This window comes from Canis lupus, chromosome 15, assembly GCF_011100685.1.
Source record: "Canis lupus familiaris isolate Mischka breed German Shepherd chromosome 15, alternate assembly UU_Cfam_GSD_1.0, whole genome shotgun sequence".
In the NCBI taxonomy this organism is placed as follows: domain Eukaryota; kingdom Metazoa; phylum Chordata; class Mammalia; order Carnivora; family Canidae; genus Canis; species Canis lupus.
In genome coordinates this window covers 36,795,370-36,807,277 of record NC_049236.1, presented here as the reverse complement: position 1 = coordinate 36,807,277, position 11,908 = coordinate 36,795,370, and the positions used below count along the sequence as shown (strand labels likewise).

The following is an 11,908-nucleotide window of genomic DNA, read 5'->3' as shown; positions in this document are numbered from 1 at the left end:
CTTCAGGCTGCCCTTGAAGAAACAGTTCATTTAGAATATATTCTCATAAGGCCCCCGAGGAAAAAACTGTTCTCCAGAATTAGTACTGGGAGTACCAGTGCTTCTACATACATGGTCTGTTTTCACCTCACAACACCGTTGATCTTGTAGTGTGCTGCACTTGCTTGTCAACACACACTGCCGGAGAGCATGCCGCCCCATCTGTGGCTGGCCCCTAGTGACTGTAAAGGTTGTAATACCATCTTTTTTTTTTTTTTTTTCAAGAAATTAATTCAACTCCTGTCTCCAGCATAAGGGAGATGACAGTTGGGTCCTACCTTTGTTTCCTTTGCCTCATTTTTCTTAGCTGGCTTTAACTAATATTAGCTTTGTATTGAATGCACACTTGTAAGCTCTCTTCCATCCTTTTTGAGCAGGTCTGACTATAACTGACTAAATTATCAGGATTTGATGACCATAGTTTTAAAAACAAGAACCACTGAACTGTAAATGAAAGTCGAGAGAGGCAGATGAAAACCTGAAAACAATGTCATGAGTTATATGAAAAGAGTTAATAGCCTGGACATCGAAAGATCTTGGAAATCAACAATAACAACAGCAACAAAATAGATGGACATACAGGTAAAGGTCTTGAAGAGGCATGAAAATAGTAAAACATGTGATGAGCCCATGACAAATATAAGAACCATTCAACTTCAGTTGTGGTCAAAGAAACATGAATCAAAATTTAATGAGAAACTTCCATTAAAAATGGGGAAATAAATTCATTGGTTCCTTGAAATCCACCTACCTTGCTCCCTGACCTTGCTTGAGATAGGCAAATTTGCCTATCTGCCCAGTAAAATAGAGTGGGTCTGGTGTGAGCAAGGGCATGGTACGTGAAGGCACGAGGGGGCAGCACTAAAGACAGGTCCAAGGCAGAGGAGACACCAAGGCTGAATCTAGAATGAAGAGCTGGTATCATTAGATGTTATTCTTTTTTGAAGGAAGGGAATCGTGGCATTTTTTGTGGCTGCTCTCTGGCACATAGTGGGCACTTGATAAATGTTTTCTAACTGAAAAGAGTGAGAAAGGACATTCTTGCCAAAAAGCAAAGGCACAAAGTAATGAATAAAATCCATCAAATGAACAATGTGTGCTTGAACAAATGAGCTAAGTTTTTCAGGGAAATACTAGTCTATCTACGAAGGAAATTTAAATGACCAGCCTCCAAAGGACAAAATGAAGATTTGATATATTTTTTCCTTCCTATGGATCATTACCAAATACTTCACTATGAGGAAGTAGAGCTCTAGACAATACTTTTGGATCTAATGACATCCTGATTTTTCTAACCATCTCATCCAGACCACCAGGTCTAAACACTCCCAATTCAGGCATTTTCCCAACCAGTATGCTCTGGAAAGGTGTCTGTGCTGCACCTTAGGAAATATGGATAGTTGCCTCAAATCTCAATACTTTAAACTCTAAGATTGTGTTTTTCTGGCTACTAAGGAAGACAATTAGATATGCTGTAGGACATGTATTTAAATGTTAACATTGTTGAACAGCAGTGGATTTCTGGGTAACTTTTATTTTCTACTTTGTACCTTTTAATATTTCAAAAATTCTCAATATTAGTTCTGAAATGTTTTTGTAATGATGAGAAGTCAGTTCAAGTTATTCTTGTGACTCTTGCAGGGAATAATTAAATTAGGACAGTTGTGAAACTCATGGAAAATCTTCAAATTATTTAGAAATGTCCTGAGTTTTCTTTCACATTGTGGACAGTTTCAAGGGAGGGTTCAAGGTGATTTGCACTTTGGCAGAATGTGTTTTTTAGACCTGTTCTATTCTGTTATTAAATACAAAATGTATAAATGTTATTAAAAATACCAAACAGGACCAAAGGCAATTTATTAGCAATTAATTTTGTGTTATTTCCAAGGCTCCAGTTGAAAATGTCCTTGTTGTAATAAAATTCCTATGCCTCTTAACCCAGCATTTTAACTAATGAATTTAATTGTGAAGAAAACTGCTGTCACTAAAGCTTTCCTCTTAATCATGCCTCTATTTATGACCAAAAAAATATGTTGCTATGGAAATTTTAGTGTCAGACTTGCATCTCATAAAGCTCTACTGAAGTGTAAAGCAAAAATAGGAAACGAGTCTCAGTAAAGAAAAACTTCTTAATATATTTTTAAAAGCATTGAAATTATGGATAGTAGATGGATTTTACAAATGAACCTCATTTTGCATAACAAGTCATGTATAAAGTTCTGCATATATTCCAATTTTAGGAAAATCAAATAATTTAAAGTGTAACTAGGGAACTTACCGTTGACAGACACTGCTCAAGGAATCTGCCTCAATTTAATTAAGCATATATTGAGGCCCTACTATCTTAAGAAACAATATTTTCATAGATTGAATTTTCCAAAATGAGCATGTATATAACTTGACATTAGTTTCAAAATGATTTTTAGTTGTCATTAAAACCCTAAATTATAGAACCAGATGTGAACTACAGCTATATAATGAGACCAGAGTCACAACTCACATTTAATAGCTATTTACCCATAGGTGAGTCAATAACCACATAAAGCACGCTGGCCAACAAGATAAAGAAGGTAGACGATGTACTGGCTTTTAGCTTATGAAATACCTCGCATGTGCAAAAAGTGGAGACCAATATAACAAGACCCCAACTTAAAAAAGACAATTTTACAAGTACAAATGAAACTTCTTGCCTTCTTACTAGATCTCATTCCCCCTTCTTTATCCAAGAGGTGACTCCAAACCTAAATGTTGGGTTGCCCGTGAACCTGCACTGAGAAACATAGTACTTACTTACACAACTACAAATACTCTGTATTATGTCATTTTGCCTTTTATTTTTTTAAATTTTTTTTTCCTTCTTTTGCCTCAAAAAGTGACATTTATTCAAAGAAAAAAATAGGAAAAAAAGTGACAAGATGTCCATCCCTTGGCTCCTTTTCCTCCCCCCTCCTGCTCTTCTTCTGCCCCCCAGACCGAGGCCCGGGTCAGGCTCGGTGGACCACCCTTCAGATGAGGTCAGCAACATTGAGGGGCATTTCCTCAATGGAGGTGTTGTAGAAGGTCTCGATGTCTCAAAGAGTCCTCTTGTCTTCTTCTGTCACCGTGTTAATAGCCACACCCTTAGAGCTGAATCGTCCACCACGACCGATTCTGTGGATATAGTTTTCCTTGTTGGTAGGAAGGTCATAGTTGATGACTAGAGACACCTGCTGCACCTCGATGCCTCTGACCAGCAAGTCAGTGGTAATCAGTGCTCTGCTAGAGCCCGAGCAGAACTCCCTCATGATAACATCTCGCTCCTTCTGGTCCATGTCTCCGTGTATGACAGACACGGTGAAGTCTTGGGCGTGCATCTTCTCGGTGAGCCAATCCACCTTCCTTTGGGTGTTGATGAAGATGACTGCCTGCGTGATGGTCAGAGTCTCGTACAAGTCGCACAGCGTGTCCAGCTTCCACTCCTCTCGCTCCACGTTGATGTAGAACTGGCGGATGCCCTCGAGGGTCAACTCCTCTTTCTTGACCAGAATCCGAATGGGGTCCTTCATGAACTTCTCAGTCACCTCAAGCACATCAGAAGGCATCGTGGCAGACAGCAAAACCACCTGGGTGTTGCTGTTGAGTTTTTGGAATGTGTCATAGATCTGCTCCTTGAATCCATGGCTTAACATCTCATCAGCTTCATCCAGTACAAACATCTTGATGTATTTGGGAGACAGGTATCTCCGGTTCAGCATGTCAAACACACGACCCGGGGTGCCCACGATGATATGGGGAGACTCCATCTGAAGCTTCTGCACCTCAGCATGTACGTTGGTCCCCCCAATGCAGGCATGGCAGGAAGCACCCATGTAATCTCCTAATGACTACCTTCTGTATCTGCTGAGCCAACTCCCTAGTGGGTGCCAGGACGAAGGCCTGTGTAGCCTTTAGATCCAATTCAATTTGTTGCAGAATTGATATGGCAAAGTGGCTGTTTTCCCAGTCCCAGATTGGGCTTGAGCGATCACATCATAACCCTTGATACAAGGAAGACTGGCTCGCTGCTGGATGGCAGAAGGCTTCTTGAAACCATAGGCATAGATGCCAAAGAGAAGGGACTCAGAGAGGTTCATGTCATCAAAGCTGTCAACAATCTCATTCAGTTACTATCGATGACGCCTTTGAGCTCCATCCCATCAGGGCCATTGTCTCTGGATCGGGAATCCTGACTCGCAGACATGATCCTTAGAAAACTCTTTTGCCTGTTTTAAAAACTTTTATATGAATGATGTGTTCATATGTTTTCTGCAACACTTCACTTTTCTCTTTTGCTCAACCTACTTTTGAAGTGCATCCAGATACATATGTCTCTTTAATTCATTTACAACTATTGTGCAGTAGTGTGTTACACATTCATTTCTTTTCTTTTCTTTCTTTCTTTCTTTCTTTCTTTCTTTCTTTCTTTCTTTCTTTCTTTCTTTCTTTCTTTCTTTCTTTCTTTCTTTCTTTCTTTCTTTCTTTCTTTCTTTCTTTCTTTCTTTCTTTCTTTCTTTCTTTCTTTCTTTCTTTCTTTCTTTCTTTCTTCTTTCCTTTCTTTTTTTAAAGAGACACAGAGAGAAGGAGAGAGAGAGAGACATAGGCAGAGGGAGAAGCAGGCTCCACACAGGGAGCCTGATGTGGGATTCAATCCCGGGACTCCAGGATTACACCCTGGGCCAAAGGCAGGGGCTAAACCGCTGAGCCCCCCAGGGATCCCTACACATTCATTTCTAATTCCTGTGTACTGTTGTGCTGTATGACTACACCGCTATTGATCTATTCTCCACCTGAGGAATACCAGGTAGATTTGGTTTTCTGTGTTTTTGTTTTTTTGCTATTGTAATCAAGGCATCAGTGAACATTTTTGCACGAATTTCCTTGGGTGTGTGGGCAAAGCTTCTTTGGGGGGATATACTGCCAATGTCTCAAGTGTGGGAAAACAAGAAAAGGCGGTTAAACAGTGGACTTCCTGGTCCACTGTATTCTTCCCTAATCCACAGTTAAGGGCTTGTCCAATCCTGTGCACACATAGGTAATTTTCAACTACTAAAATTTATGTTTCCATAGGTGGAAGATACCCTGGACGACATTATACATATTTCACCGTGGTTTCCAGACTTCATGGACAGCTTGTCCATTCCAAGATATGTTAACAAACAGTGAGGTACTCAGTCTCAAGCTAAATAAAACCCAAAGGAAGGGGGGCAGACTCACACACTTATGACACTTTACAGCTAAGGCTATCAGACTGCTTGTGAAAATACAACAACGCAAAACTCTGTGCTGAAGGGCACTATTAAGAGCCAAATGAGCAGGGCACCAGCAAGCACCCAAGGAGCCCTGGGACCTGGCTGCTCTGCCATTTGAATTAGGATGGAGAGATTTCATTTAAATGTGCAGAAGGAGAAGGAAGAGCAATACAGACTAGAGACAGAAACCAAGTTTCTAGCACTCTCCAGAAATGTGCCATTTTCCCCCTGCAATTCAATGAAGGAGAACAAGTCTGCTGGGATGGGCAATGTGTAAAGCGCCTACACGGGAAGTGAACCGAGACTACTGCATTTAAGCCTCTGAATAGCTGGCAGGTGGTCAATTTCTAAAGCAATTTCTTGGAGATTGATATGGAGAAAGATCTGGGAAGCTCTGGGATTTTATTACCCATCACTTAGCTGCTGGCACTGGCTCCTGTTCTCCGGCTCCTTGCTCGCCTCCCCTCTCTTTCGGCTTCCCTTTTCCCCCTTTCGGTTTGCGTCCTGTCACTCTCTGTTATAATTAAAATGGAAAACATTGCAGGTGTCTGCTATAAAGCATTTGCAGATATTGTATAGTACATGAAGAAATAAGCAGCTGCAAATTGTGTAATTTGGTCTTAAAAAAAAAAACAAAAAAACAAAAAAAACAAAAAAAAAACACCCTGAAAGACATTCTGGAAATAAACACATCTTTCATCCTGGTAGGTTTGAATTTTCTTTTTGTTTGTACTTCAGCCCATTTGCTCATTATTTCCTCACCGCCTTGTATGGAAAGTAAAGTTTCAGCTTTAACTAGTGAGTGCTCCTCTTTTAGAGGAGATGGGGGAATTTCTGGAATCATGGCTTAAAATGGGGCAAGTGTGTCTGTAGGGTGTGGTGCAGCCTTAGGCAGTGTTTCTCTCAGTCAAAACAATGCCTAAGAATAACAGCAGCTGTAAGTTACTAAAAGTGGAGAAAAAAATAAACGTGTTGAAATATTTATTATCTGTGATAGTTGGAAGGGATCCACCATCCCCAAAGGAAACCAGTATACTGGCATGGATGACAATGGGGACACCCCAGTCCCCACTCCCACAGCCTTGTTTCCTTGGGGGCATCCGTTCAGGTCTGCAAGTCATTTAAAAAAAAAAAATCTGCTCCTAGGGTAGACAATAGGTGTTCCAGTTTTAGCTTGAGGCTCAGCTATGTCTTCCTTCTCCTTGACTTTCAAATTTCCTGGAGCAATGGAGTGGGTGTAAGAGCTGTGGAAGCCAGTGTAGCAATGAAGAGTTAAAATGCTCCAGTCAGATTTAAGTCTTGGCTCTACCTCTAGCTGTGATCATTGGGCAAATTATCTAATTGCCTTATGCTTTTGTTTCCTCATCAGTATTATGGGGTCAGTCATCCTATGGGAATCATGGTCAGGATTCTCATGAGGACAGGAGGAGATAACGCATAGGAGGCATATAATATCGTGTCTAGCATGGCAAATGCTCCAGAAAGGTTAGGCAGTAATGGTAGTGGTAGCAGTGGTGGAGGTGGTGGTGATACCTTCACTTCCCCTCCTTTTGGAGCCCCATAGTGCCATCTTGCCTGGGTCACATCCATCCATCCATCCATCCATCCATCCATCCATCCATCCATCCATCCAAGAAATGTTACAGACATGTGCCAGGCATTATTCTAGGGTCCTATAAATAGTGCATGCCTTTATATCCACTAATGTTTAAAATAAAGAAAAATGAAAAGCACCCATTTAGTAAAAATTTATTAGTGGAAGACATGAATATGCACTCCTTGGAAATTAACGTTAGGTTGAAGTGAATGGCCGTGGCTACTAGTGATGCTACACTTTCACTCCAGTATTAAATGTGTAGGTAATTTCTCGTGCCTTTTTTGCCCCGGTGGCTAAACTTGCCATAAGTTAAACTTTCCCTGTGAGAAACACAAAACCCCTGAAAGCATCCTCTCTCCCACGAGAGAAATTTATAAACTCTAGTGTCTGGCTGAAGGATTAGGAAGCCCTCACCACATAAGAGCCGCCACTATCCTAACGGCTTTTCTGCAAGACCTAAATTTTATTTCCTATGAAGGTATAGCCATCAGGCAATTTCCTTTTCTGAACTCAATGGAAAATATTTTGTTCTTTTTTCTTTCTCTGCAGCATAGTTTCCTACTGGCTTTGTCTCTATTTCTTCCTTTTCCATTGTATACTGCATACTTATCTTCTCTGAAAGTCATTCCATTATTTTTTTCATACATTCATTCATTTTCACTTAACATTTATTGAATGTCCACTAGTGTCAGGAGTTTGCCACTCCTCTCCTTAATCACCGGTAAAAGTACCCCATGATATGCTAAATCAAGCCTGAAGTCTTTTTTTTTTAAGATTTTTTTTTCATTTTCCCTTAACTATTCATGGGCCCGCATACATGAAGCATTTAGGTACAGCATTCTTTGATGCTAAATTAAATGGGTCAGAAATGCGTGATCCTCTTCCAACTTGGCAGGGAAATGATAACTCCTAGCAAAGGGCTATTACTACCTCAGGTATTGTGCTAAGCACCTTGTTACATCATCTCACCCTAATTCACACAACAATCCTATTAATAGCCTCATTCTACAGGTGAGGAAATGAAGGCTTAAAGAATCTGTTTCTTTCTTACAGTTGCAGAACTCTGCAGTAGTGAAGTTACTGTTCAAACTCAGGTCTGCATAATTCCATTGTCTATGCTCTAAAATTTTATGCCATGTTGCCTCTCAGCAGCATAAAATATAAAAGGTCTTAAATTGCTACAGATTTCTTTCCAAGCCACATAGACAAACTCCCAACGTTGAACTGATCACATGTTGACGTTTAATCCAGAGTTCTTCACCCGTGGCACTACTGACACTTTGGGCCAGATAATCCCTGGTTGTTGGGGGCTCTTCTGGGCATTGTAGGATAGGGAGTGGCATCCCTGGCTTCTACCCACTGGAGGCCACTAGCACCCTCCTCCCAGGCATAGCAATCAAAAGTGCCTTCAGACATTGCCACTTGTCCCCTGGAGGCAAAATTATCCCCAGTTGAGAACCACTGTTTTAATCCATTCTTGATCTATGGACACATCTAAAGACAACCTCACATGTGAACTATACAAACATGGAAATAGTTGCACCTGCACACACATATTTTCTACGAACAATTCTGTAAGATGGTATTACAAAGCATTATCATTTAATTCAGATACAATGTAAGACATCACTCAAAGCTACAATTTTTGAGGAAATTTAGCTTCTGTAAGAAACAATTATATTTTGCTTGTTTTATAAGACAGTTCCAAAAATGTATTCAAACCAAGAAAAACAGTATCAATTAAATCCTTTATAAGGTTAATTAACACATAAAGAATGTTTAGGGAATAATTGACACCATCCAGTTGAAAAGGCTTCCTCCTGACACGATACAACCATTAGCAAGATCGAAAAGTCTCTCAAGATTGAATATAGATGGCAGCGAGATATCAAATGGAACCTGAGAAAAAGCAGAAAGTGTTCATGAAATGCATCATTTCAAACTGTTGGCTGAAGTGAAGTTCTCAAACCTACAAATACCAATTCCATATAACGATTTTATGTGAAAGATATTTAACTCTTGCCTAAGGTAAAATGCAAAGTTTCATTTCTCTGCGCTGCTGAAATGTCACACACTATCATTTTAGATCCTATTAAGATTCATAGATTAGCCTATAAAATAGCAGATATTTTAGAAATAGAGACTATTTGCATCTCTATAATCACTGTAGATGATTCTAAAGGTAGGACTTTGGCCCTCTTCCTAACAAAACGCTTTCCTCCATTAACAGGCTGCCCAGTTGACAAATGTCCCTGTCTTACTGGAGCTTAAGTCCTGCCACAGTGAAGCAAATTATGTTTGGCGCCTACTCTCTCTGAAAGAGGCGCGAGGTTACCTGGTGCAGCCGAAGACACCTGAACAGATATAAAAGACGGAAAATAAGAGCACTGGTTATTTCATTGAGAGAGAGGTGGGAAGGTGAGAATAATAAACAGGAAGGAACATTAACATTTCCTGGGGACCTATTCTATGCAGATCTAGATACTTTCGAAGATGAATGAGCAAATGTCTTGTAGAATGACCACAGCGGATTAGATCCTTGTGGGCCTAAATTCTGGCAAGAGATTAGAAGACAAGTTTTATTAATTTCTTGTCAAATTGTTAAACGAACTTTTTCTTCCTAAGGAAACACAGTGAAACTAAAAGTGGAGGCTGATTTTTATTTCCTTTTCTTCATTTCGTTGGATTAAAACACGACCAAAGCATTCCAGTGCCTTCTAAAACTTAAAATAATAAAGAGGCGAAACAATTAATAGTGTCTTCCTTCCTCACTTGATCCTGAGGTACTAGGTATTACCAGTTTGAGGAGTATCTTCCCAAAACTTTTAAAGTCCTTTCACAAATGTATTATTCATGTGGGTTTTTCTTTTCCCTTTTTGCTTTCCTTCGTTTCTTGAAATAGGATAACTGGATTTCCATTATTTGCTTTTTCAACTACCAATATGTAAGAGAAATCCCTCCTTAATCAATTCAGGGAGACAGAATAAACTACATGGAGTTTAAGAGTGTGCATTTTGGGGTAAGACTGTTTTGTTCAAATTCAGACTTCACCACATACCAGCTATGTGAGCTTGAGTAAAATACTTGATCTGTTTGAATTTTAATTCCGTCATCCATAAAATTAGAATATTGTTATTACAATTGCTATCACAATATATTGTTGTTACAAGATGGAATGAATTTAAATATATACTCAGATCGGTGCCTAGCATACAATGAACACACAACAAAGGCTACATGTTACTATCCTTGTCGAACACACTCTTTTTTATGGCTACAAAACAATACATGGGATGGTCGTATCCTATAAATCAACCACTCGCCAGAGAGGTCGTCTCTAGTTTTTGTACATTTGTTTATTCATATACATCCTTGGACATCGATGTTCCTATTTCTGGACCACTGATTCCCCACGATGGTTTAGTTTAGTCAAAGGGTGTTCACATTTCACATTTTAACATTTCTTGTCAGATTACTTTTCCGATACGATTATGGCAGTTAACACTTCAATCATAAATACAGAGGTATAGATAACCAATAAACCCAGATCTTTTTGTTGAAAAGATTGTTCTTTCCTCCCTGCACTGCAAAGTCACCTTTGACATAAACCATGGGACCCAATATGCCTGGATCTCTTTCTGGACACTATTTTGTTCCATCGGTCTATATCTATACCCTCTCCAATCCCCCACTGTTATTACAGCTCTTTCGTAAGACTTGACAACTAGAAATGTAATTCTATTTTTGTTCTTTTGTTCTTTTTTGTTTGTTTGTTCTTTTTTTAGATGGTTTTGGCTATTGCAGGTCCTTTGCATTTCTGTGTTAATTCCCTGATGCTACTGTAAATGATAGCTTTTCAAATATTTCATTCATAAATTTTTCCCGATATATAGAAATAAAGTTTACATTTACATTCGAAAGCATATAGCAAATTTGCTAAATTCACTTATTCATTCTAAGAGTTTATTTGAAGACTATTTTGGATTTTCTATGTCTATAAATAATAAGAATTTTACTCCTTCCTTTCTCATACTTCCACCTTTCTATGTTCTCCCTTTACTTCACTGGCTGAGAATCTTCAAGCTGTGTTAATTAGAAATGGTGAAGGAAGTCATAAACATATGATTAACTTTTAATTCAGGGAAAAGGGAAAGGTTTATTTAATGAATGGCATTGTAAAAGTGCCTACTACTAAAATTCATTATTTTCTTTACTTATGTCCTGTACTATCTTTGTTTAATTTATTCCTAGGCATTTTGTTATTATTGTGAATGTTTTAAAGTTTTACAATTTTTGTTTAAAATGATTATTCTTGAGGTGCCTGGCTGGCTCAGATGGTGGAGAATGTGAATCTTGATCTCAAGGTTGTGAGTTTGAACCCACGTTGGATGTAGAGATTACTTAAAAATAAAATCTTTTTAAAAATGGTTATTCTTAGTAGAAACAAAGTTATTGATTTTTATATCAGCCACTTTATCAGATTCTCTTAATCAAAGAAGACATAGACATGGCCAACAAACACATGAAAAAATGCTCCGCATCACTGGCCATCAGGGAAATACAAATCAAAACCACAATGAGATACCACCTCACACCAGTGAGAATGGTGAAAATTAACAAGACAACAACAAATGTTGGAGAGGATGCAGAGAAAGGGGAACCCTCTTGCACTGTTGGTGGGAATGTGAACTGGTACAGCCACTCTGGAAAATTGTGTGGAGGTTCCTCAAAGAGTTAAAAATAGAATTGCCCTACAACCCAGCAGTTGCACTGCTGGGGATTTACCCCAAAGATACAGGTGCAGTGAAACGCCGGGACACCTGCACCCCAATGTTTATAGCAGTAATGTCCACAATAGCCAAACTGTGGAAGAAGCCTCAATGTCCATCAAAAGATGAAAGGATAAGGAAGGTGTGGTCTATGTATACAATGGAATATTACTCAGCCATTAGAAATGAGGAATACCCACCATTTGCTTCAACATGGATGGAACTGGAGGGTATTA

At 39.2% G+C, this 11,908-nt stretch overlaps 1 protein-coding gene and 1 pseudogene across 6 annotated transcripts in view; both read right to left on the bottom strand.

The window, feature by feature from the left end:
- Positions 1-2,907: 2,907 nt before the first annotated feature.
- Positions 2,908-4,273, bottom strand: LOC479485 (annotated as a pseudogene).
- Positions 4,274-8,122: 3,849 nt separating this feature from the next.
- CFAP54 (cilia and flagella associated protein 54) overlaps positions 8,123-11,908 on the bottom strand; it is a 297,401-nt gene continuing 293,615 nt past the window's right edge. For 4 of the 6 annotated variants that reach the window (XM_038558716.1, XM_038558714.1, XM_038558717.1 and 1 more), the window contains one exon: positions 8,123-8,802. In XM_038558716.1, the coding sequence (XP_038414644.1) occupies positions 8,792-8,802 (11 nt within the window). In that variant the 3' untranslated portion in view covers positions 8,123-8,791. The remainder of the gene's footprint in view (positions 8,803-11,908) is intronic. The other 2 variants (XR_005370580.1, XR_005370581.1) reach the window with 2 other exon arrangements.